A 27,338-nucleotide genomic window follows, 5' to 3' on the forward strand; every position below is an offset into this window, starting at 1 on the left:
TTTCTGCAGGTGTTTTGATCAGTGCTATTATTTGTAATATATTATATTATTTGTAATCAGCACAAATTATCTTTCTCCATATGATAAAATCCACCATCCCCCCTGATTCTTTTTTACAACTTGAGTACTGGCTGTAATGGTCCTTTAAAAGAGTTAAAAGCAATCCTGTGAGCTCTAGTGTTTATATTATGAAGCTCAAGAATGAGATCAAATCATATTTAGGCAGAAACAACTTTTCATTAACTGTATTTGGCCTTCAATCACTTTTTGGCACAGCACCTGTGTGGATGCTGCGGGGAGGAGTTTAATTACCTGATTGTGAATGACTTGCACCTGTGTGGAGTAGGAGAGGAATAAAAGAGGTCTGTGGATGGCTGGACAGTGGGGGAAGATTTCAGTTTTTGTCTGAGGCTGCGGCACCGGTCCGGGAGGGTGCGGATCAGTTTTTATTGTTGCCGGCCGTGAAGACAGCTGAGCAGGGGAGAGAGCCTTTTCCTGAGTGAGGAGGGGAGGATGGACGCCTCCTTTAGGTAGCGAGGGACCAACCGGGGAGTAGTAGGTGCCGTTGTCTTTTCCTCTCTGAGGCTTCCCTGCCACAAACTGCTGCCGGTTGTCAGAGGTGTCTTCAGTATTCACATTCATTACTCAGGTAGAAGTATAGATACTAGAGTTTAAAAATACTCCTGTACAAGTTGAAGTATCAACTCAAGTTTTTTACTCAAATAAAAGTACTGGTTTCAAAACTAATTACTCCCACATAAGGAGTAAAAGTAAAAAGTCGTCTGAAAAATAATAACTCCAGTGAAGTATAGATAACCAAAATTTCTACTTAACTAAGGTAAAGAAGTATTTGTACTTCGTTACTTGACACCTCTGGTTGTATTAGAATGCTTAGCTAGACTAGGGTTGGGCATTCCACTAATCTACAGATTGTTTTCTCAATTGATTAATTGTTCGGACTATAAAATGTCAGAAAATTGTGAAAAAAGCCCATCTTCTCGTCTTCTTTTGACCTGCCAAGAGTCCAAACCCCAAAGATAATTCAGGACAGGATTGTATAAGCATCTGTACAGTACAATTTCTTTTTCTACTAATACATGCCAAAACACCTGTCTTTGAAAAATGAACAATGAAAATACAAGCAAAACCCAGATCCTTCAATTAAAGACTTGAATGACAAAAATATGATTAAAACATTTTATTTGTAACAGACTGTTATGAATTGTTTTTTTTTTAAACATTGCAACTTTTGTGGGGAATTAATAAAACAAGTATTTTATCAGACAATGGTATGAAGTGATTTGTTTTTAAAACATGTTAAAACATTGCATTTTTGTAGGGAAATCAGAATCATCTCTTTACATATACTGTAGATGGTCTAGAAATGGATTAAGGGTTGGGTTGCCATATGCACTTAATGTAAATACTATACAGGACTGTCTCAGAAAATTTAGAATATTGTGATAAAGTTCTTTATTTTCTGTAATGCAATTAAAAAAAAATGTCATACATTCTGGATTCATTACAAATCAACTGAAATATTGCAAGCCTTTTATTATTTTAATATTGCTGATTATGGCTTACAGTTTAAGATGAAGATTCCCAGAATATTCTAATTTTTTGAGATAGGATATTTGAGTTTTCTTTCTTGTAATTGCATTACAGAAAATCACAATATTCTAATTTTCTGAGACAGTCCTGTATGTATAAAGTAGCATTTATTTTTTTACCCTACTACTGTTTATCTTAACACTCCTTGCAGTATTCAGTTCTTTGCACTATTTGTATCCTATTTAGTTCACAAACATAAGTTCATAAACCTGTTTATAGTCAGTACTTTTGTACATTTCTGAAGATTGTTGTATTGTTATTCTTTTTAAGTACATTTAGAGCCATCAAACTCATTGTACAATAGTCTCACTTGACCCATTTTTAAACCAATACCTTGTTCTGATAATTTGACAGCATACATGCTACTGCAAACAGCTGCTTGATGTTATAGACATGTGATAGGAGGATGACACCATCAAAAAGTTTGTTCTGTTTTATCCTCCCAATGACACGCTCCACATGATCCCTCAGTCTGGCCATGGCCTGCGTCTCCCTAACCTGGTCTGCCGGCATCTGCTTCTGCTTAGACACAAACGGCGGGCAGTACACTCTGCATTTGCAGCAGTCGCTGATTTGGAAGCCCTTATCCGCCATCACTGCCACGTCTTCAGTCAACAGCTCAGATATTCCCGACCGTCTGAATATCTCCGTGTCGCTAACTGAACCAGCGTACAGATCAGAGACGAATGTCACAGCACCGTGTGGGGCGATGCCGACCAGGGCTTTCAGCGTGCAGTACGTCTCACTTTGGAGGACGGGTGTTTGCCACCTCAGCTCTGTGACATCTAGGATCACCTGGGTGTCTGGGAAGTCTCTGAATGCCTCGGGAAGGTAAGCTTTCACTTCTGCAGGTGTAAGCCAAATGCACTGGGACCCCAGTAAAGTGGCTAGGCAACGTGTCCAATTTGCAATAATGCGGCTCACTGTGGACTCGTGGATGTTAAATCGATGCGCCAGGTCCCTCTCCTTCAAACCAACCGACAGGAAGACGAGGAAAAGAAAGAACTCGTCGATTGGCTGGAGCAGCTGTCCCTGTAAGGTAAAAAAAAAAAAGTGGTTAGTCCTTAAAGTATGAACTAGGGCTGGGCGATATATATCGATATATTTTATGGTACGAGACAACATCGTTTATATGGATATAGCTTTTTTTTTAAATGATTTTGATATAGCTTATTTTGTGACAAATGTGTGACTTGAATGTTTTATTTGAGATTTACACAAATGTTTTGTTATTTGCACAACTGTCAACCTCAGTGGAAAAGTCTGCCTGTTACTGTCTACATTGTGTTAATTGCACAGTGTATTTTAATTTAATTGTTATGCAGGAAAGGGATATTTTATTTTATTCAAGAAGCATTTTTATTCTATATATGCAGGTGGTTTATTTTTATTTCATTTGTTTTATACATTTTGATATTGTGCAGACCTCTGTTAATAAAGACACCTGTGTGACATTTGTTTGTTCTCCTTGGATTGCCACCTTGTCGTGGTGGAGAACCTTGCGTGTTCCAATGAACCTGAGAGCGATGCCGTCTGGAGCTCAGGCTCCTGGTAGGTCCAACCATGGCGGTAAGGTTGAAGGGGAGGTTCCAGACCAAGGGCGATCCAACCACTGTGCTCGGGGGCACACATAGGCAGACTCTGGGTAACAGAGACACTGGCAGCCCCCTGCAACCTCACTCACCTGAAGGTCGTCTCGAGTCTTTACTCTTGCCACTGGAACCGGGTGGGTGTGGCCAAGCTTGTGGGGGAAGGGACCGCGCGCCCCATCCGTCACACTAAATCAATTAGCAGCGCAGGCTTCGGCTTCCACCATAGAAGTCCTCTGGCGATAGGATAGAGTGACGGGGGCAGGTCAAGGATGTGACTGGAAGCTTCTAGCTTGAATCCTGCACAGAGGCGGCACGGGCCTGATGGTCGTCGCGAGGATGGGACTGGAACAACATCTTCCTTCGGCAGCATCCCGTGCGTCTGAGCAGCCCTATTTAGGGTCCACACTGCTCACCCCTTAAAGGGGAAGGGTCTAGAAAAGGTGACTCAAAAATTGTTTGTTCCGTTTATACCTGGGTGGCCTACCGCAGCCACCAAGGCATCCCTTTTCTGCGGTCGAAAGAACCACAATAAACCAAAGTCTATGACTATGAAGCTGGCTACCTGGAATGTCCGCACCCTCCTTGATGCTCAAGACGGGACGGAGAGACCTCGAAGACGGACTGCTCTCATTGCACATGAACTCAGGAGGTATAACATAGACATTGCGGCACTGAGTGAGACTCGGTTTTCTGGTGAAGACTCACTCACAGAAGTCGGTGAAGGCTACACCTTCTTTTGGAAGGGTCTCCCAGAGGGCGAACGTAGACTCCGCGGAGTTGGCTTTGCCGTGAAAAGCAAGCTACTCAGTAACATCCCTGAGTCCCCTCAAGGCATCAGCGAACGGCTTATGACTTGGCGTATCCCCCTAGTGAAAGGTTGCATTGCTTCCTTAATCAGTGCCTATGCCCCCACATTGGATGCTGACGAAAACACCAAAGATGCCTTCTATGAGTCGCTTGATGCCACACTGTCTAAAATCCCTGGCTCCGACAAACTTGTCCTAATGGGCGATTTCAATGCCCGTGTAGGCACTGACGACAAATTGTGGAAACAAGTCATCGGAAGACATGGGACGGGGAAAATAAATAGCAATGGTCTCCGACTCCTTTCTCTGTGCTCTGAGCATCAGCTGATCCTAACCAACACCATATTTCAGCTGAAACAGAAGTACATCACATCATGGATGCATCCCCGGTCAAAACATTGGCACTTACTGGATTACATCATCACTCGGCAACAGGACCAGAATGATGTCTGTATAACTCGGGCCATGCGTGGGGCTGAATGCTGGACTGATCACCGGCTGATTAGATCCAGTCTAAAGCTGAAAATTCGACCACCACACAAAAAACAGCAGCCCCGGAAGCGTCTCGACTGCAGGGCTCTGGACTCTCCACAGTGCGTTGACCGCTACCGCAGTAAGCTGGCAGAGAGGCTCGCCACCCTGGAGGAGGATGACAGTGTCCTTGATATTGAAAGCGAGTGGGCAAAACTGAAGTCAGCAATACATCAAGCTGCCTCAGAGACCATCGGTTTCACGCAAAAACCACATCAAGACTGGTTCGACAATAGCTCCACTGATATACAGGAGCTTCTTGGAGCCAAGCGTAAAGCCCATGCCGCACTGCTCTCCAACCCCCACTCTCCATTTCTCCTCTCTCACTATAAAGCCATCCGCAGTGAGACTCAGAAACAACTTCGAAGCATGGAGAATGAATGGTGGCTCAGAAAAGCCCAAGAAATCCAAAGGCATGCAGACAATAACAACTCATTCGCTTTTTATGATGCTGTTAAGTCCCTGTATGGTCCACAAAGGCAAAATATCGCGCCAGTAAGATCCGCAGACGGTTCTGTTCTGCTCAAGGAGAAACAGCAGATCCTTGAACGATGGGCCGAACATTTCAACTCCCTGCTGAATAAAATAAATCCCTCGGATCCCTCTGTCCTCAATGCTCTCCCAGAACTTCCATCAGTTCCCTCTCTCGATGAACCACCCAAGTTCACTGAGGTTCTCTCCGCAGTCAGGAGTCTCAAAAACAAGAAAAGCCCTGGCCCTGATGGACTTCCCGGCGAGGTCTTCAAGAAAGGAGGTTACCTCTTACTGCGACAGCTCTACCATCTTATCTGCAAGATCTGGCAAAGTGAGACACTTCCCCAGGAATGGAAAGACAGCAACATCGTCACCATTTACAAAAAGAAGGGAGACAGGTCATCCTGTGGTAACAGTCGTGGCATCTCTTTGCTCTCAATTGCTGGCAAGATCCTTGCAAAACTAATGCTGCTTCGCCTAACAACACACATCACAGAGGACATCCTCCCGGAGACCCAGTGTGGCTTCCGAAAGAACCGAAGCACACTGGATATGATTTTCACTGCACGTCAAGTCCAGGAGAAATGTAGGGAGCAGAACAAGGACCTCTACATAACCTTCATAGACCTCACTAAGGCCTTCGATACAGTTGACCGGGAGATCCTCTGGACTATACTGCAGAAGTTTGGTGTTCCTCCCAAATTCCTCAGCATCCTGAAGCAGTTCCACAGTGGCATGCAGGCATCTGTGCTTGTTGGCGGCCAGCAATCTCTCTCCTTCCCTGTAAAGGTTGGAGTGAAGCAGGGCTGTGTGCTGGCCCCAGTGATTTTCAATCTCTTCCTGACGGCAGCCACACTCCTCTTCCACAAATCCATCCAGGAAGAGGGTGGTGTGAAAATTCAGTTCCGCCTTGATGGTAGCCTGTTTAACATAAGACGCCTACAGGCCAAGACCAAGACCCTGGTTAGCAACATCTATGAGCTCCAATACGCAGACGATTGTGCTCTCCTGGCCCACAGCCCGGCTGCTATGCAACAAGCCCTGGACACCATGTCCTCTGTTTACGGCTCGCTCGGCCTTGTGATTAACATCCACAAAACAGAGATCATGACACAAGAGCGACCTCCACCCCCCGTATTTAACATCTGCGGCACACCCCTCAAGACTGTCCAGCAGTTCTGCTACCTCGGAAGCATGCTGACCCCTTCCTGCCAAATAGATGATGACATCCAAGCACGCATCAACCAAGCCTCCAACTCCTTTGGCAGACTGCGCTCTTGCGTCTTTGAAAATAACCATCTACGAACACAGACGAAAGTTGCTGTCTACAGGGCAGTGTGCGTGTCTACACTGCTATATGGGTCAGAAGCTTGGACTGTTTACCGACGCCACGTCAGGCGCCTTGATGCATTCAACATCAGATGCTTACAGCGCATCCTTGGCATCACTTGGCAGGACCGTGTCCCGCACACTGACATCCTCCACCGCACGGAGTCCATCAGTATAGAGGCAGCACTAGCCCTGAGGCAACTTCGATGGGTTGGTCATGTCATCCGGATGCCTGGATGCCGCTTGCCTCGTCAGGTGCTTTATGGACAGATTTTATCAGCAAACAGGAAGCCCGGTGGCCCAAAGCTGCGGTACAAAGACCAGCTGAAACAGACCCTGAAGAGATGCAACATCAAACCCAGTGATCTGGAGTCAGCTGCAGCTGATCGGCCATTTTGGCGTTCTTTATGCCACGAAGGGGTCTCACAGCTTGAGGAGAGACGCACTCAGCAGCGGACGGTGCGGCGCCAACGACGACACCAACATACTGTCCCAGTACCACTTCAGCCTCCTGACCCAGGCCTCACATGTCCTGACTGTGGCAGGATCTGTGGCTCCAGAATTGGGCTTCATAGTCACCTACAGTGGCATCGTCGCCAGCACCGATAGCCACTGCACAACACACCACAGCAGAAGGAAGCTACGTCATCTTCGACTACGATGGACCGCCGAGGAGGAGGAGGTATTTTAATTTAATTGTTATGCAGGAAAGGGATATTTTATTTTATTCAAGAAGCATTTTTATTCTATATATGCAGGTGGTTTATTTTTATTTCATTTGTTTTATACATTTTGATATTGTGCAGACCTCTGTTAATAAAGGAACCTGTGTGACATTTGGCACGAGGCTTTGTATTAAAACTGACTGTTTTTTTAAGGGTTTGCCTCAGAAAAAAATGAAGCTAACAGAGATGCTAACAGAGATGCTAACAGAGATGCTATGCTATAATGCTTTGGGGGAAACCCCAATTATGTCACAGAAAAAATATCGATATATATCGAGTATCGCCATTCAGCTAGAAAATATCGAGATATGACTTTTGGTCCATATCGCCCAGCCCTAGTATGAACTAGTAAAGTTGTGCTCCTGTTTGGCTAAATCAGGGGTCGGCAACCCAACATGTTGAAAGAGCCATATTGGACCAAAAACACAAAAAACAAATATGTCTGGAGCCGCAAAAAATTTAAAGTTTTGTATAAGCTTTAGAATGCCCTGCTGGTAGAGACGCACAATTTAAATTACATATTTTGGTCAAATAATATGACTAAGCATAAATTACATAGAAACACCAGCAAAAATATTTAAAAAAATGAAATAAGGATTTAATCCAGATTTAAAGTAATTAAACCTTCATATTGTTTAGTTTTTATACATTTTAAGTATTTTTTTTTTACGTTTTAATTTACTTTTATATATAAATATAAATATATATATATATATATATATATATATATATATATATATATATATATATATATATATTATTTGTTAATATGTGAATTATTCAAGTTTAATCCACTTTTTTTTGTAATTTTTTTCATTTAATCAGAATTTAAATTACATATTTGGGTCAACGTGTAACAAACATGACTCATACATAGAAACACCAGCAACAATATTTAAAAAATTTAAATAAAAAAGGATTTAATCCGGATTTAAAGTAATTAAACCGTCATATTGTTTAGTTTTTACCTATTTCCGTTAACAGAAATGTTGAAATTTAATATTTATTCTACATATTTTTACAGCATTGGAAAACGTTAAAAATGTTTGTCCTCCTATAGAAACCACATTAAAACCAAAAATATATTTCCCTCCCCCATTTACTTCCATTTTCAAACATTTTTGAAAAAGCTCCAGGGAGCCACTAAAGAGCCGCATGCGGCTCTAGAGCCGCGGGCTGCCGATCCCTGGGCTAAATGTTTTATAATGCTTGTGTGCAACCGCCCCCCGTGGTTCCCCCAAGTACAAAAAAATACAGCCCTCTGGGACATGCCCCCACAGTACGATAAAGTGCCACTTACTGTACATAACTACCTAATATATCTATATAAAGTAACTTTTTTTACCCCATTTAACATTCATCTCATCACTCGGACCGGACCATAGCTTACCGCTTCATTTCTCCTCGCTAATTTGGCTCTTGAGACCCGGACCATTTTATTAAAGGAAGGCTCAACCAAAAACCAAAACGCCATCAGGTGGTTGTAGCTTGGAAACCTATTCACAGAAGACACACATGAATTAATGATTTATTTCAAAGATGAGAAAACAAAATAATAAATCAAAATAGTCAAAAAAAAAACAAAAGCAATGTTAACATAACATGTTTGAAAAGGAGTAGGAAGAAGCATATGCTTATTTAATCCTACCCCTTCTCCTTTCTCAGTAATTAACAATCATGACTTGATTTCAATATCCTGTCTTTACATATATTCACAAATTACTGTATATATTTAAATGTATTTACCAACAACACCTCATGAATATACACATTTACAGACAAAAGAAAATGTAAAAAAAAAAAAAAAAAAAAAAAAATCACGTCAATCATTAACAGTAAATAAAATCATACTGTCACCAAAATCATGTTAACTGTAACAACTAAGATCGTTTGCTAGACAAATTAACATTCAGATAGACTGAATAAGAAGCTGTTTGGTGCAGTATTTTTTCTGTAAAATATCTGTACATGCTTATTGTCAGCAGTCACCCAGTAACTTTAGGTAAACAGATGACAGGATTCTTTATAATTTAACTTACGTTGACCTTGGTTGATGTCAAAGAATAACCTGGGGCCGGATTCACAAAACATTCTTAAGAAAAAAATCTTCTTAAGTGTTAATGTTTTTTTCTTAAGTTCAGTCTTAAGAAGAAAAAAGAGAAGAAGTCATATTCTCCAAAAAAGTTCTTAAGTACTTTCTTAAGTTTCTTCTTAAGAAAAAACTTAAGAATAAATGGTATTCTTGAAACAAAAATTCTCAAATTTGTTCTTGACTTTTTTCTTAACTTTAAGACAACCTTGACATGTCTTAAAATTTTTTCTGTGAAAAGGTAAAGCCTCTAATTTCACCTTTTTCAACACATTTTAGACAAGTTGAGACTAGTACGTCATAGTTTGAGGATATACTTTGTAATTAATTACACAAAGAGCCTGCTAACTGTTTGTTAGCATGTTAGTTAGCATGTTAGTTAATTATTATTAATTTTCCCCAATAGTATTTTTTTTCACACATTAATCTCATCCACCATAACCTTGAAAAGTTCCCGCATCTCTTTTTCTCCTTCTCCATGTTTAGTGAGTGACTGACGGTTAAGACCCAAACTACCTGCATAAATGTTTGTTGGCGCGTGCAATGCAATGACATATTTTAAGAAGTTCTTAAGTAGGAAAAATAAGAATAAAAATAAGAAATTCGTAAGAAATAACAGTTCCAACCCTTCCCACCACCCTCTTGTCTTTTTTTTTTTTTTTTTTTTGATTATGTGAAATGTGGTGTTGTTAACCTTTGTTTTTTTTTGTTTATTGTCTTTGGCCGGGTTTCCCAGATCCAACCTCTCTTAAGGATTTAAGAAGGTTCCAAAGAAGGTTTGAACTAAGAGACAACCCTAAGATACGGGTGTTTCCCAGATGACTTCTTAACACCGTCCTTTAGTTTCGCTCTTTCAGACGCTCTTTGGAGCAGCTGTCCGGTTCTGAAACCAAATCAATCGATGCCAGACAAATCGATCACCGATCACTATCAGCGCATTTTCACACGCAGCACTGCTGCCTAACGCACTAATTCCCTGCTGCCTGTGCGTTATAATAAAAAATTAAGATGATAAATATAATTCAATGACCCTTTTTCATCCAAACGGTGCGTTACTCCGTTATTTCTGGCTACAGTGAGGCTTTTTTTCCCCACACGCAGAAACCGGGAGGAAACGGGGTGGGCGTGTGTGTGCGTTCAAAAACATGAGCCAAGAGAAGGCGAGTTTCGCAAATCGCAACGTGGAATTACAGCAATCCCTGGTTTTTCGCAGGGGTTATGTTCCAAAAAGAACCTGTGATAAGTGAAATTCTTTTTACAATTATAGAGCGCTTCAGATTGCGGAGATCATCCCCGCCACGCACGTATTCCACTGCTCTTCTGATGCTGCATCCCGACTCTGCAGCGTCTTTTTATCCTAAAGCCCGCGGTGCAAGTGGGTCTTTTCAAGAGAAGAAAATAGTTATGGGTCGTTGTCTTCGCTCTTTTTTCTTCTGGGCAAAAAGATTCTTTAATATAAACCGACACCATTGATTATATTTGAGACTGTAATGAACGATTCATCAAAGGCCGTTCTTCAGCTGCTGCTTCCCTGTCATCACATAGGTGCGCTTGGGCAGGAGGATCGGTGTCCCGGCTGCCTGGACAGCCCGGTCCGACAGCACATCCAGGGGACTGAAGTGCTGACGCACGAATGCGTTCATAAAAACAGTTCTGCTTCGCGCACAGTGACGCGGTTGATTTGCAGCGAGAATATGCTGTATAGCAGCCAAATTATCAAATAAATGATATTCATGATGATCGTTTTATTTGTGCGTAATGCTTAAAGTATATACAGGAACACACTTGTTATTCCTTATTTTTCTTTTTTTTCCCCCTTTGCTGTCACCAATAAATGCTAAACAATATAAATCTAAAGTATAAAATAGATAAAAATTTGTGCGGGGTGCATTGTTTTAATATCTCATTGCTTGGTGTGATATTGATTTGCCTGACGCGGCTGGATCTGTGAGTCTTTGTTCACTAAGATGGTTGTAAAGACTGGGTCAGCAGCATCTTTCATTTCCTTCTTAATGAAAGAGATACTTAAGCTAAGAGCGACTCTGGGAAACGCGATTTTCTTTCACAGGCTCCTTAAGAAGGTTTGAAAGAAGTCTTTCGCTGTTAAGAACTACTTAACTGATCTGGGAAACCCGGCCTTTGTCTTCATTTTGAAAAATAAAAAATTGTGAATAATAAAAAAGACTCAAACTACATGTATAAATGTTTGTTGGAGCGTGCAATGCAATGACATATTTTAAGAAGTTCTTAAGTAGGAAAAATAAGAATAAAAATAAGAAATTCGTAAGAAATAACAGTTCTTAAGAAAATATTGACACTTAAGAACTTTTTTATGAACTTCTTAATTTTAGATCTTAACATATTGGTGAATCCGGCCCCTGGACTAGATGCAATTTAGGCTTACCTGGTATAGAATCTGATGTCGGCGTCGGAGCCAGCAAACCGCTGCAACCCAAACTCTCGCTGAACTCGTAGCTCCTGCATTTCCTTCCTCAGATCCTGCAGTTCTTCGGTCAGGTCTTCCACAGTTGATAAGGACGTGTCCGGTGCAGATGGTTCAGGGACTGAGCAGTAGTTGTGATCCATGGTGACATCTGTGAGCTGTTCTTGCTCCTCAGGAGGGACGGTATAGTCATTCCACTCAAAGAGCGTCGGTACAGCACCTTTAATAAGCCTTCTTCGCCCATTAAGGGTTTTTGGCTCTATGAGCTGATCGGCGGCGAAATGTCTGCTGCAGACGTTAGTGTGAGAGGTTATGGTGAAATTATCCCGGCGAATGTTTATCAGCCAGTGTCTTCTCAGGTCGAGACGGGTCGGGAAGCCATGGAAGCTTAGCACGCCGTTAAATTTGGCCGATGCCGTACAAAGTGGAACACAGCAATGATCGGAGTAGGTCTTCTCTTGCTTTTGAAAGTGGGCCGTCTTGAACACTTTCTTCCTGCATACACTCCTGGTGAAACAGTACAAGTATTAGCAAAGATACTCAATCAAATAAATCAAGCAAATCAATATCAAGTAAAACGTGTCAGGTATTAGCTCTCTAGCCGGCTCGAAGAACACGGAAGTAGACCGGAAACGGACAAACGGTTTTATTTGGAATCGGAAGTACGTCACAAAGCCTAGTGCAAGTAGTCAATAGACCAGGGGGTCAAACTCGTTTTGCTTGGCGGGCCGGATTTGACCAATTTTCTTCTTGCGGGCCGCACGCTCAAAATAACAAAAACGGTGCGAATTTTTTTTTTTTCACTATTGTTATCTAATCCAATATCAGTTTAGTTAATTTTAAAAGGAAATATGCACTTTGTTTACACTCTAATTATGTAAAATATCAGGATCTTTTCTTGAAATTTCTCGTTTTTTTTTTTTCAAATTATGCAAAATACTTTTAATATCATTTTACAAAGATAAACAGAAACAAGTATGTTTTTTTTATATTTCGCTTTTTTATAGGAAATTGAATTAAAAGCAAAATCTTTCTTATTACATCCGAGAGTGTTTTTTTTTGTGATTTAGAGATTTTTCCAGTACAATTAAGTGTATTTATTGTAAAAAATTGGCGCAGATATTTACGCCAGTGTGCCGAAAAAGTCAGCACTTCTCTTTTAACTGTTTTATTTTGTCACTATCCTCGTATTCAAAACTGAAATTCTCCGAATAAATATCTTCTATCATCTTTTTTAGCAGTGATATTTTTCCCTCAAAAATATATAATAGTAGTCAGTTAATAAAAATAAACCACCGTCTACAAAGAAATAAAATCGGCAAATGCATTCTAGAAAACTAAAAAAAATGTTGAAAACTGCTCTATTTGTGGAATAACGATGGATTAGTAGAAGAAATATATTATTGGATATGCTGCGATTCATGGCAATTATTTATGCCTTCCTTTTTAGTAAATTAACATTTCGTTTTTTTGCGTTGGAAACTTCTTGCGGGCCGCATGAAAATCTCTCTCGGGCCACACATTTGACATAGACATAGACCCTTTTTCTGTTTGTACACAATGATGACGTAGAACGTATGCGCGCGCATTTTGGCAATGGAACTAGTGCGGATGAACAGCTTGTCAAGCTATGCAAGGGGATTATCAACTAAAGATCGCGAATGTTACCTTAACAAGTTGACTTTGACAAATGGTGTCCGACTTCCAGATCCGTGTTCTATTAATGAGTGGGTTGAAGACGTTAGCAAGTGGCCAAATGTACAGTGGCCAGATATATTTACCTATTTAATTGAGAAACCGAGCGCGTACACCAGAGAGAAATTACGAGCCTATAAATCACTGGATGCTTATGAATACGTTCTCTGTGGTCATGTACAGAACGTCAAATACCATGACATAGACTCAGAGTTTTGTGTTTTGAGATCAGAAATTATACCTAGTCAAAGACGAGGACACAAGACAACGATGTATGAAGCGTGGGTTATAATCAACAAACGAAAAAACTACGACCTCACAGTGAATTGCACCTGTATGGCGGGGTAAGTAGCCTATTTTTTGGTGTTGTGGGCTTGTAGATAACAGTTCAGAGCTCTATGATATACGTCAGGGGTGTCAAATGTGCGGCCCGCGGGCCGCATGCGGCCTGAGAGAGGTTTTCATGCGGCGAGAGAAGTTTCCAACGCAAAAACCGAAATGTTAATTTACTAAAAAGGAAGGCATAAATAATTGCCATGAATCGCAGCATATCCGATAATATATTTCTTCTACAAATCCATCGTTATTCCACAAAGAGAGCAGTTTGACATTTTTTTAGTTTTCTAGAATGCATTTGCCGATTTTATTTCTTTGTAGACGGTCGTTAATTTTTATCAACCGACTACTAATATATATTTTCGCAGGAAAAATATCACTGCTAAAAAAGATAGAAGATATTTATGTGGAGAATTTCAGTTTTGAATACGAGGATAGTGACAAAGTAAAACAGTTAAAAGAGAAGTGCTGACTTTTTCGGCACACTGGCGTAAATATCCGCGCCAATTGTTAAAAATAAAGACACTTAATTGTACTGGAAAAATCTCTAAATCAGAAAGAAACACTCTTGGATGTAATAAGAAAGATTTTTCTTTTAATTAAATTTCCTATAAAAAAGCAAAATATAAAAAAACACTTGTTTCTGTTTATCTTTGTAAAATGATAAAGGTATCTTACATAATTTGAAAAAAAAAACGAGAAATTTCAAGAAAAGATCCTGAAGAAACATATTTGACATATTTAGAGTGTAAACAAAGTGCATATTTCCTTTAAAATTAACTAAACTGTTATTGGATCAGATAACAATAGTAAAAAAAAAAAAAAAAAGAATTAGAGAAAAGATTTTCCGCACCGTTTGTTATTTTGAGCGTGCGGCCCGTGAGAAAAAAAATCTGTCAAATCCGGCCCGCCAAGCAAAATGAGTTTGACACCCCTGATATACGTAGTTGTTATGCAAAGATTAATTATGCTTCTGTGATACTGTCCTTTAAGCTGGCCATTACCTTTCTTTCCATATCAAAAATTGCATGCCTTGCCCTGTAACTTTCTCATAACCAGGGTTTGAAACTAACATTTCCATGAACAACACAGTGACAACAGGGTTCAAAATGTCAGCAGCCAGTATCATTCAGTTACATTCAAAACCTTTATTAAGCTTAGGATACTTACTCACATGTCTAGTAAGTTAGATATTTACCTACTTCATAGCCCGAGCTGAGATTTGTCTGAGAGCAAATGTTACATTCAAGCCCCGGTCACAACATCATGGATCAGCCAGTATGTTTTTGTGAAATTTCAGGAAGAAAGAAGGAATTTCAGAAAGAAAAGGGTAGTGCTAAGCAAGGGCGTAGGTTTGCATAGGGACGGTAGGGACATAACACTACCAACTTTTCAGGAGGCTCAAATTGTCCACACCAACTTTTAAGCAACCGTATTTGCATTATATAATGAGTTCAGATATATAGGTAGTTTAGATTGTCTTCCAAAATGTTGTAAGGATAGAATTGACCCTATTAAGTGAATTATTTTCATTATGTTCAGACTTACATTTACCCCTTTTCACTTGCTGAATGTTCATTTTTTGTTGAGTTTGGCTGTGCTTGTGGACAAAAGCCGTAGTGTTTAACCCGAAGGAAGGTTCCATTTTTATTTATTTTTTTCAGTTATATTTAATTTATTTATTTAGACGGACAATGTTGAGTGGTCTTAAGACAAATGTTTAGTTTTTGCATTCTGGACAGTATTAATAAACTTAAACTTAAACTTTATTTATTTGTATAGCGCCAAATCATACAATATAAAATGCAACACATGGTGCTTTACATGCAGAATAAAATAACAATAAAAAACACAATTTAAAACATTCCATACGACCCCACCCCCCACGCGTACACACACACTCACTCACACTCATATACCTGTGCACACACTCACACGCCCACACCCACACACACACACACACAATAAGTGGACTGGTGACATGGCTTAATAAGTACATTTAATACATTTATTGTGTATGTTAATATAATTTAAGTTATGTTCAAATATTGCAATTTAAATTGCTAATAAAATCCTGGAATATTCTGGAAGTTTTCAAAATGTTTCTTCAGTAGTTTTTGAAAACAAAGGTTTGAATGGAACCGTGTATCAGGTGAACCAATACACATGAAAGTTAGTATAAGTCAATACAGATTTATTTTGCATTGATCATTTAGCCTATCAATTAATTAGGTTCATATTCGTGACAAATGTAGCCCTGACCCCCGTTCACCCAATCTGTTTGGTCTTATTAATGTCCCGTCTCCAGATAAAAGTACATGCAGGTTATGCCGTTATATCGTCCCTACCAATGTCGAGACCAAACCTACGCCCTTGGTGCAAAGTAATTGTACCGTATCATCCCAAATATAAGACAGAGTTTTTTGCATTGAAATAAAACTGAAAAAGTGGAGATCGTCTTCTATTCGGGGTCTACACATTCTACCCATTCACAACGCTAGATGGCGCCAGATATCTTTAAAGCGAATGCTGAACTTAACTGCCCAGGCCAAAGCAAACCCCTGTCACAAAGAAGAAAAATAAAAAATAGCGGTAAGAAAGAAAAGAGAAGAAAATGGAGAAACGTAGCGACAATCTGGAGAAAAGTGGGTGGAAGATCGGCAGGCTAGCCGTCAGCTGAGGAGAAGTTATGATCCAAACTTCAACATGATGATTTGAATGAGGCAAAATAACATGCTTTTTCTCTCAAATATATTATCATATATATAATATATTCTTTACATTATGATTTAAAGGGCTGTATAAACATATTTCAGTTTAAAAAGGTATTTAAAGAGAAAAAAATAGCAATGTATGGATGAAATAGTCAAAAAGTATAATATGCGTATGGAGACAGACAATCTATCTTTGATTTTTTTGTTTTTATTTCTTTGTGATATTAACTTAGTAATTGTACAGACCATCTGTTATTATTGTTCAATTTTGTTTTGAGGGAGGGGCAGGTATAATAAGATTTTCTTTTTCCTGCTCCTTTCTGGTTATGGAATATGCTTTTGATTGTGTTGTCATTTTACTTGTTTGTTTCTTTTGTTTGCATATTTCCATGATCGGAATAAATAAAAATGAAATGAAATTGTTATAATCGTTTGTTTCAGATGTACTGTAATTATTTTCTGTCTAAAACTTGAATTTGGTGTTTAAAAAGTCCTTTTTCAAACTTGAGTTTTGAAAAAGAGGGGGTCATCTTATAATCGGGCCAATACGGTAAATTACGGAAGGAGGTTAGACTAATCCATATCTCAAAACAGCAGCTGTAGCTGCTCGGCACCAAAGCTTATGCAAGAGAGAAAAAACAAAACAAAAAACGACTGAGGAGGGTAAACTCTAATCTTACCTGTCCATCTTTGCATCTGGCTTCTGGCTTTGTTTTGTGGACACAAACACGGATGGCACAAAATCCGGACTATCATACTCCAATGACGCCTCGCCTGCCAAAATAAAACACAAACACTTCAGTTTAGCCTAGCAAGCTACTAGCTAAATCTAACGCTAGCTTATCAAACTTTAGCTACATTTGATTATTATTCTACATCATACAGACAATCATTCTTGGGCCGATCCTGTTTCTAATTTATATGAATGATTTGCCAATGGTCTGTCATAATGTACGGCCTCTTTTATTTGCTGATGACACATGCATCGTTGCTTCACATGAAAATTTGACCACGCTGATCCTCGAAGTGAATGAAGAGTTATCATCAATTTGTAAATGGTTTCAGATTAATAAACTCTCTCTTAATACATCCAAATCAAATTTAATGTTATTTTGTAATAAAAATAAAAGATACACTAAGGAATAGGCCAAAATATTCATAGACAATGTTGAATTAACTCAAGTTTCTTCTATTAAATTCTTAGGCGTCATAGTTGATGAAAAATTAACATGGAAGTGTCATACTGAACTGGTCTGTAAAAAAACTATGAGGTCAATCGGTATTTTGAGTAGAATACGATTGTTCCGCCCTGCGGTGAACTAGTAATGTTCTTAGTCTGACCGTTTTCTGAGACAGACGCGTGCAGCTCCGGCGACGTTAACAGTTACCATGCCAACGGGGCTGGAAAACGCAGCATGAAAACAGTTACAAGTTGTCTCTCAAACGGAGCTTGGTAAATCTTTGTCTGTAAGTAATGACATGTTATATTGTTAAGTATACTATGATTTGTAGTGTATACACTTACTTACAGTTCAAGTTTGGTTGTTATTTCTTAATGTAGTTTGTCACCTTTATCGTTTTATCGTGGCAGCGCAGTGTTTTTATTTGTCCACCAGAGGACGCCAGTTAGTCTGTCACAGCCTATTTAGCTGGCTTTATTTATCTGTTTAATCATTAATAGCGTTAGAAAAAGTGACATTAATGTTATTACTGCTTATGTTTGTTTCCATTTTACTATGTAAATATTTGTAAATGTTTGTGTGAAAAGCATCCAGATATAACATACATTATTTGTAGTAATATTTATCTTTGTTTATTTGTTTGCAGTCTTACAAAAATAACAGATTGAACTGGAGAGAAATACAAGAAATAAAACTGAGGACCAAAAGAGAAGAAATCCTCAAACAAAATAATTTCTTCAGCCTCTCCTTTTCTTCAGAATGTTAGCTATCTGTCTAGTTGTACAAGCTGAAACGTACTGCGAGGACAGAATAACGATCACTGGTGAATCAATCGTGTATTTTAACTTGTTATTATAGTTTAATTTATCCATATATTGTGTATTGTAATTCTGTATGGGCAGCTACATGTCCTACTTTTCTACTCTTCAATAAGATCCTGCTAGCCCAAAATAAATTTTTGAGAATGGTTACTTCTGCCAAAAAAAACAAAATCTTCCATTTTTCTTTATAGAAAATGTAATTTGTTATCTGTCTTCAATGTGAATACCTATCAAACATGTGTGTTTATGTATAAGTTTGTATATTCATCTCATGACCTGCCTCTCAGCTTCCAGAATTTTTTAAAGTTTTCCTCAGACATCCATTCATATCAGACACGACACTCAAAGAACTTTCACCTTCCTTTATGCCGGACTTCACACAATCAATGCACTTTAAAATACAGAGGACCGTCGCAATGGAACAATTTACCTACATCTACTAAAAATCAATATCTCCACTGGCTTTGTTCAAAAAACACTTGAAAAAAATCATTTTTTAAGTTAAGATCAGAAACACATCGGGAGTTCTTAAATTGTACTTTTTTTTCATGCAATTATCCTACATTTCCTTCATTTTTTGTCCATCTTTCAATAATTCAGTAGTGTTTTTCTTTATCATGTTAAATTGTCTTTTTCTGTCTTAAATTATCTATTTCTATATTGTGATTTTGCTTTTGCTATTGTTATTGTTGTTTGTTTTATAAAGGGGAGGCATTTTCATAAGCCTTTTTGGCTTCCACCTCTCCTGCTAGGGTCGCCACCCATCCCGTTAAATACAGAATTGTCCTTTATTTGAGAAAAAAATGTTGCATCCCATATTGAACTAATACGGGACGTGATTTGTCCCCTTTATTTGTTATCATTTTGATGTTTATGGCTCAAAGTCTATGAAAACCCCAAATAATAAATTAAAGAATATTTTATGAAATCAATAAACAATTCCATCGTCAAAATTATAACAAATAAAGGTTTAACATATCTTGCTTTGCATGTAATAAGACCAGGTAATATATTAGTTTCACCTTTTAAGTTGAATTATTAAAATAAATTAACTTTTACACCATATTCTAGTTGAATTTGTTCTGAACAAAGCAAAATATGTATCAGATTATAAGGCATTGCAAATTGTATATTGTTAATTGATTTTACCTTATTTTAATTACTGTGTGGAAGTCTGGGGCAACACATATACTAGCAATGTATGTTGTTTATCCAGCAGAAAAGAGCGGTGAGGATCATTCATGAAGCAAATTACAGAGAACACACAAACAGATTATTTATTAATTCAGGACTTATTACATTTAAAGAAATAGTTGAGTTACAGACATTATTAGTTATGCATAAGGCAAAAAGAAAATTATTATCAAGTAATCTACAGCAGTTGTTTGTTTTTTCAAATCCAGAAGATATAGAACTTAGAAGGAAATATAATTTCAAACATCAGTATGCAAGGACCGCTCTTAAGCAGATGTGCATATCGGTTGTGGGAGTAAAACTGTGGAACTCTCTACAGAATGATTTAAAGGAATGCACAAATTTACTTAGGTTCAAAAAAATGTATAAAGATAAAATATTTAAGTTATATGATCATGAATAGACTGGGACTTAAACAGTATTATTGATATATGTGGTTGGTTCTATTTAAGTGTATATTTTTGTAAATATTGGTTACATTGACTGTTTTTGTTTTGGTATTTAATAAGGGGCAGGTAAAATAAGACTCGTCTTCATCCTGCTCCTTTTTGGTCATGGATGCATGCACGAAATAAATAAAATAATAAATAAATTATATATTATATAATAAATAAATTAACTTTTACACCATATTCTAGTTGAATTATTGAAATAGGTTAACTTTTACACCATATTCTAGTTGAATTATTGAAATAAATTATCCTTCTTGGCTGATGTGGACATACACAGCATAGGAGGCTATTTCTGGTATGGTATGGTTGTCTGTCTGTACAGTAATGAAAGTTTAATGCTATTAAAGCACTTTAAACTTTAAATCAAAGCATTTTGTTTTTTCATATAAAATAAACACATTTTTATTCAGTTTAGAAGTTTTGGGGCTTTTTTTTGGCTCCTGCGCTGCTGAAATCATTTCTATTATTATTTCTATTTCTGAAAGGTGGCAACCCTATCTCCTGCACAATGCTTCATTTGACCTTTGTTTTTTACTGTTATGTTTTATGTGCAAAATAAACTAAACTAATCACTAATGTAAACAAGGCTTTCCCTTAAATCAAAGAGTAGATAGATAATCTTACCTGATATAAAGTGGGCGCCGCAGACGCGAGCATTTTTGATTACGTCCTCATTCCAGTCCTCACGTTTAATCGCCTGCAGCCACAGACGCCGCCGGTTGCTCTGAAACGGTCGAGATCCTCTCGGAATCCGATAAAACTTTAGTCCGCCGGGGGAATGGCGATTCGTACACCCGTTTACGCAACAACCAGACATGTTGATGCTGGGAACAGTTTGTTAAATGCTTTCTAACCAGTTGCCACCACGTGTTTCAGTCACAACAACGCCGCTTCCGGGACCAACATGCGCGCGCAGCATTATGTGACGTAGGCTGAAAAAACTCTACTTACAGTTACTCAATCCACATCGTTTTGGAACATACAACACTAGATACAGTACAACTTTCTTCCAAAAAGACTTAAATAATAAAAATAACAGTATTATTAAGCAAAGAAGCAAGTTTTATTTTAGTTTTAAACTTAATTTTATCCGATGGGAAAACAATGAGAGCCAAATCTCGCGAGAGTGTGTTGCTCAGACGGAGACAGGTCTCAAACAAAGTTCATTTTCTCCTAATCTGTCGGTCTGAAAATTGCCATTTTGGTGTCAGAATGTTCAGAAGGTTTGTGGCTTTTGGAAAATGGGTCCCATATTTACTTAGGTTACTATGGGGCGAAGGAATCGGTAATAATCTGTGCTCACGTTCACTTTTCCCATAGGACTCAATAGACTCAGGACCTACTGTTATTCTCCTCACCAGATATGAAATGAGCACCGCAAACGCGGGCGTTCTTGATGATGCTCTCGGTCCAGTCGGTTCTTTTGATGGCTTGCAGCCACAGGCTCCTACGGTGCTTTTGAAATGGCCTGTTTCCTCTGGGAATTGCAAAAAACTTATGTTCCTCAGGATTTCGATTTGTACACCCACAAACACAACAGCTGGTGGGCATGTTGTTCTTCTATCACGTTACTGCAAGTCCAAAAACGCAACTGAAGAAACAAATCTTCCCTCGCTCTAGTCAAACTCATGCATACAACTTCTTCCGCTTCATCCGCCGCAGCAATGCGTGCGCATCCTGTGATGACGTAAGCTGGAAAGGGGTCTATCAGAGACGTTCTATAAATATATTATATGTATAGAGGATCTTTGGGTCTATTATGAACATGAATCCTACGTCAACATCGCCGCCATATTGGATGTGGCAAGACTGCGCCGTAAACTAATACAATTATTTTCATAAAGCGCCTTTCTACAAAGAAATTTACGTTTTACGTCTCATTTATTCATTCACACACGCACTAATATACTTGGGAAGCAGTTTTTCAGAAATTGGGGGGGGGGCATGTCCCCCCCGGGATCTGCACCCATGATTGAATGATGCCTGCCATTTATTTTGATGTTATTGTATTTTCTGGAATTTAAATAAAGTTTCATAAAAAAAAAAAAAAAAAAAAAAACCGTCACCACGTCTGTGACGCGGCCGGGCTTGTTTCGGTCACGTGACTGGGAGCTGAAGATGGTGGAAGTTTCTTCCTGCGAGGAGTGAAATCCAGACCGAGACGTCAACAAACCCCCGGGACAGCGACCGGGACGTCCTTCCAGCGGCGCCGTCCGACATCCACCGTCTCCCCCGGGTTCCGCGTAAGCCACTGACAAAAAAAACCAACAGCTTTTAAACCGATAATCGAGATTGTGGGTTTTTGAGCCGTCATGACGGGCCAGGTAGCCGGAGCTGGAGCTTCACCGGCTCGTCCTTCCGCGTTAAATCGACGCAGAGCCTACGGCGTACGGTGCGCGTTGCCGCGTACCCTACGCCGTAGGCCCTGCGTCGGTGTAACGCGGAACCAAAAATCAGCCCTTTATCCGCAGCGGGGCTAACATTAGCATTTAGCTCCTCATACATGAGCTGACCTGCGTTTGTTGTTTAAGCCATGTGTTTTTTTGCTTGTTTATATCTGTCATTTCCAAATAGCAATTCAAATACAAAAGAAAACAACAAATAAACAGGAAGTTAATGCTAATATGGAAAGGGAAGGAAAGGCAAGTTTATTTGTATAACACAATTCAAAACAAGGCAGAGGTGTCAAAAGTATTCACATTCATTACTCAGGTAGAAGTATAGATACTAGAGTTTAAAAATACTCCTGTAGAAGTTGAAGTATCAACTCAAGTTTTTTACTCAAGTAAAAGTATAAACGTACTGGTTTCAAAACTACTTAAAGTATAAAAGTAAAAGTAATGTAAGGGGGGAAAAAGCCATTAAGGACAAAAGCCATTGAAAATGAATGCGTCTTAGTATAATGCAAATATATTAAAGAACCATATATGTGTACTATTGAGCATTAACGTGTGTTTCAGAGAGCAGGAGATATGATGACTAGTTGCCTATAAGTATTGTAATGGTGCAAAAAGTCAAACTTCAGAGGCATGTTATCATTTATCCTAACCTTTATTGGAATGTACATCCAAGTTTAGTTGCAGGAATCTGAGGGAACGGATGTAAGAACAAAACTGGACAAGAACATCTGAAACAACCACAACCAAATTCATTCTATCCGGATGGAGCAATTTAACTGGATAGTTTTTTTTAAAGGCCGAAATGAAATAGAGTAACGAGGCTGTTTTTAAAATGTAAGGAGTAAAAAGTACAGATAATTGCGTGAAAATGTAAGGAGTAAAAGTAAAAAGTCGTCTGAAAAATAATTACTCCAGTGAAGTATAGATAACCAAAATTTCTACTTAAGTAAGGTAACAAAGTATTTGTACTTTGTTACTTGACACCTCTGAGCATGACACAATTAAATAGTAAGTAACACATAAAATGATAAGAAAAGAGGTAAAATAATAAAAAAGTTGTTAAAAAGTCGCAAACCAGTTAAACTAGGCAAGGCAAGTTTATTTGTAGAGCACAATTCAACACAAGGTAATTCGAAGTGCTTTACATCAACATTAAAAGCGGCAAGACACAATTAAACAGTAAATAAAATTAAATGAAATGATAAGAAAATAGGTAAAATAATAAAAAAGCAAGAAGAAACCAAATCCTGAAACAACCAAAGAATATGCATATCAGCCCAACTAAAACATAGAAGAGAAGCAATCCTATGCCTAAGATTATTCTGAGAAGAAAACTGATCTGAAACAAGTTGTTAAAAAGTAAGGGCAGTAGAGTACAGCAGGGAAGTATTTAATTTAAGAGTACGCTTCAGTAAACAGTAATGTTTTTAGCCCTGATTTAAAGGAGCTCACAGTTTGAGCAGACCTCAGGTCTACAAGGCAAAGCAAGTTTATTTGTGTAGCACAATTCAACACAAGGTAATTCAAAGGGCTTTACATCAACATTTAAAGCGCAAGACACAATTAAACAGTAAATAACAAATAAAATGATAAGAAAAGAGGTAAAATAATAGAAAGCACAAGTTGTTAAAACGTGAGGGCAGTAGAGTACAGCAGGTAAGTATTTAATTTAAGAGTAGCTTGAATAAACAGTAATGTTTTTACGCCTGATTTAAAGGATCTACAGTTGGAGCAGACCTCAGGTCTACAGGAAGTTTGTTCCACCGGTGAGGGGCAGAATAACTGAACGCTGCCTCACCTTGCTTGGTTCTGGTTCTTGGGAACCACAACAAACCAAATCCAGATGAACCTCAGGGGTCTGGGAGCTTCATAGGAACTAACAGATCAAACTTTTTAACCTCCCATTGGGAAGGAAAACATGTGTCAGGCTCAATTTAATATTATCAACCTTTTTTTGTTATATGTTTTCACTTTGACACTCAGACTTCCACATCAGTGGAGCATCTGCAGGTGGACCGTAGTTACATATCAGACTACACCTGTCAGAGATTATGGGATATGTTCTGCTCTTCAGTGTCTCCTTTCTGAAACAGTTCTGACTGGGTAGATTTTATATAATCAGTTATGTCGTAAAACGACTGTTGGCAAAGTGTTAGTCGGCGTCAGCAACTTTTCTGGTACTTCCATGTGGGCATTTATTAACTCTTAAGGCATCTTGGGACTCAAGTCAGATGTTTGATCATGTTTTCTGCTCTGCCCTCAGGCCATAGTGTTGTTTTCAATATTTAAAAATGTATCTCAAATTATTTGATTTAAATCAGGGGAATTTCTTCAGACTATCAACATATTGAACATATTTCATTTTCAGTATTTATCACATACGTGCAGAAGACTAACCATAAATACAATTTTACATTGCTAAAGGAAGATTGTGGAGTTGAAACAAGCCTACGTTTACAATGATACTAATCATCAGAAAAGTATGTTCTGCTCGTGGGTGTTTGTCATGCTGCAAGCAGCTCATCCTTGTATAATGGTGTTTACAGGAAATGTTTGGCATTTAACTTTCAAGTTTCTTTCAATTTGTTATGAAAGACCTTGTATTGTTGAAAGCAAGTAGATGGTCGGTATTTCTGAGATCCCCAGCAGTAGTAAGCGGACTAAAGTTCAAACCAATGCCCTGTTCGGGACAAGGGGCTAATAATACCTCCGGACCTGCGGTGTTTTAAAGATTACACCACCGTGTCTGTGTTTTTTAATTTAATTTACTGACATGAATCCCTGGATGTCTGTCAAGGCTTTGTGTTTTTTGAACAACTATTGTGGAGAAATATTTTACTGTCTGCAGTTGGACTTGAGCGAAAAAACTTACTTGTGTTTAAGTTGCCAAAGTAACAATAAACATTACAGTAACCATAGCTGCGCTTCATCTTATAGTTTGTAGTTTGAAGTTTTATTTTGATCCCCATTAGCTGCAGCAAAACTGCAGCTATTCTTCCTGGGGTCCGACACAAAAATAATATCCCTAGGCTGCACTTGTAAATAAGAAATTTGTTCTTAATTTGCTTGCCTGGTTAAATAAAGGTTAAATAAAAAAAAATAAAATAAAAAAATATACAATACAAGACAAAAATTTAAAGCAAACCTAAAGAGGTAGTAGAAGAAAAAGAAAAGAAACATAGAAAAAGAAAAGAAAAAAGGGGGGTAGTAGAAGAAAAAGAAAAGAAACATAGGAAAAAAAAGGATTCTACTACAAAATATACTTTACATTTCTGTCAAATAAAACCAGTGCTCTTTTTGACACTCACATTAAGGTTACAGTCATTCCGAAACATTTAGATGTAATGCATTTACAATACAAAATCATACCTTCTTTAAATAGCATCAACAAAATCAAACAATGTATAATCATCGACAATGCGTTTAAGTTATAATCACTTATTGTAACTTGAACCCATTGCCCTTTTTAGTACCCCAATAGCCATTTAATAATAATAATTAAATAAGTTTTATATGTATTTATTTAAGAGATGTTTCTTCACTAATAATTTGAATTCTTTTATGCTAGTAGTTCGTTCAAAGTGATTGGGAAGTAAGTTCCATTCATACATAGCTCTGTACATCACCGTTCTCTTACTATAATTTGTCTTCGTTTTTGGCAGTGAAAAATGACCTCTATTGATTATTACTGTTGATTATTCTGCCGGTCTGGATTTATTTATTTATTTATTTATTTGTTGTGAAGCTAACAAATAACAAAACAAAACAAATTTCTTGATTTGTATTTTTACGTTTATTTCTTTTGGGTACTTTTTTTAAGACATAAAATACTTTAATTAAATACATCCACGATATATTTGCTGATGCTGGTAGGTGATTTGTGGCGGGATTTTTACGACGAAAATTAGAAGTCACAGTCATGCTGGATTTAAATCGCAGACATCCTCCATAATTTAAAGAGTCCAATACGATTTGGGGCGTAAGAAACCCACTTGCAACTCGCTGGCCTGTGAGTAGTTTTATTAAACCGACTTATAAAAAAACTATGCAGTTCAATAGAGGTCATTGTAGAGTTTAATATTCAGCAAATTCATTCATCTGTAAGACAAGAGACGCGTCTTCCTCCAAGGCTGCAAAGTCAGAAGATGCGCTGAATTATTGACCAAGATCAAAGCAGTAGCCAGAGTGAAAGTTAATCCAGGACTTCATCACTTTCTCCAGCTCTGCCATGTGTCTGCAGACTGGACAAGATGGAGTGAAGAACATGTATTATTCAGAAATACTTTGAGGTAATGCACCAGACTCAAGGAGAGATCACTGGCTTGGCTTCCTGTGTCAGTGTTTCCTCTTTCTTTCTCCTTTTGCTGAAGCACTTTTTAGTGGTAGTAAAGAATTGTTAGTATTGGATTTTCACATGTTGAAATCCAACGTATTTAACATCTTGAGCATTTGTTGATCTTGAGTTTAATTGCATACCCATGTAGATGTAACTGTTTTGGGTTCAGGTGTTTTCATATAGAGGGTTTGCACTGACGTCACTTTCCCACTGGACCAAAAACGGCTGCAACTAGTGGGGGAAACTGTGGAAAAGACGGGATAACAGCCGATTATCGGCTTAAATTAAAGACAGTTGGACTTGACAGTGACCCGTACAGTTACCAAGAACCAGTGGTCCATGGACATTAATATTTGGCCACGAATCGAGTTTCCTGATATTTATATGTACTTAATTTCTACGCCGGGGAAATACACGAAGCAAAGCTTGGAGGCTTACAAAAGTCTTGACGCTCGGTCCGACTTCAAGGCAGGATTTGTTGGTGAAATTAAAGTGATGAGGACACCGAACTTTATGATTTGACCGTTTAACGTTAACTACCCAAAAATCCAACATTACCTGATACAAATTGGGAACCGCAAATCCACTTTTCGGTGCCTGGAATCCAGTT

General features: G+C 38.4%; 2 protein-coding genes across 5 annotated transcripts in view; one reads left to right on the plus strand and one right to left on the minus strand.

Annotated features, from left to right (window-relative positions):
- Positions 1–1,240: 1,240 nt before the first annotated feature.
- Positions 1,241–21,861, minus strand: LOC133456583 (uncharacterized). 2 transcript variants are annotated; one of them, XM_061735079.1, is made up of 5 exons: positions 21,352–21,861; positions 17,026–17,119; positions 11,562–12,107; positions 8,459–8,564; positions 1,241–2,643 (listed from the first exon to the last, which is right to left on the minus strand). In XM_061735079.1, the coding sequence occupies exons 1-5, from the start codon at positions 21,542–21,544 to the stop codon at positions 1,933–1,935; spliced, it is 1,650 nt and encodes a 549-aa protein (XP_061591063.1). In that variant the 5' UTR covers positions 21,545–21,861; the 3' UTR covers positions 1,241–1,932. The 2 variants fall into 2 exon arrangements, with proteins under 2 accessions (XP_061591063.1, XP_061591062.1); XM_061735078.1 differs by having other exon boundaries at positions 20,618–21,486.
- Positions 21,862–22,099: 238 nt separating this feature from the next.
- Positions 22,100–27,338, plus strand: part of LOC133457487 (E3 ubiquitin-protein ligase Itchy-like) — a 47,944-nt gene continuing 42,705 nt past the window's right edge. For all 3 annotated transcript variants that reach the window (XM_061736817.1, XM_061736818.1, XM_061736819.1), the window contains exon 1: positions 22,100–22,236. The gene's annotated coding sequence lies outside the window, so the exon portion shown is untranslated. The remainder of the gene's footprint in view (positions 22,237–27,338) is intronic.

This window comes from Cololabis saira, chromosome 12, assembly GCF_033807715.1.
Source record: "Cololabis saira isolate AMF1-May2022 chromosome 12, fColSai1.1, whole genome shotgun sequence".
NCBI lineage: Eukaryota > Metazoa > Chordata > Actinopteri > Beloniformes > Belonidae > Cololabis > Cololabis saira.

What these genes read in the sequence shown, in the direction of transcription:
- LOC133456583 (XM_061735079.1), bottom strand. Translation starts at nt 21,544, where the DNA reads ATGCCCACCAGCTGTTGTGTTTGTGGGTGTACAAATCGAAATCCTGAG. An exon ending in CGGTGCTCATTTCATATCTG is followed by an intron (nt 17,120 to 21,351) that starts GTGAGGAGAATA and finishes TTATTTTGGCAG; the next exon opens with GCGAGGCGTCATTGGAGTAT. An exon ending in CCAGATGCAAAGATGGACAG is followed by an intron (nt 12,108 to 17,025) that starts GTAAGATTAGAG and finishes CTGTTTCACCAG; the next exon opens with GAGTGTATGCAGGAAGAAAG.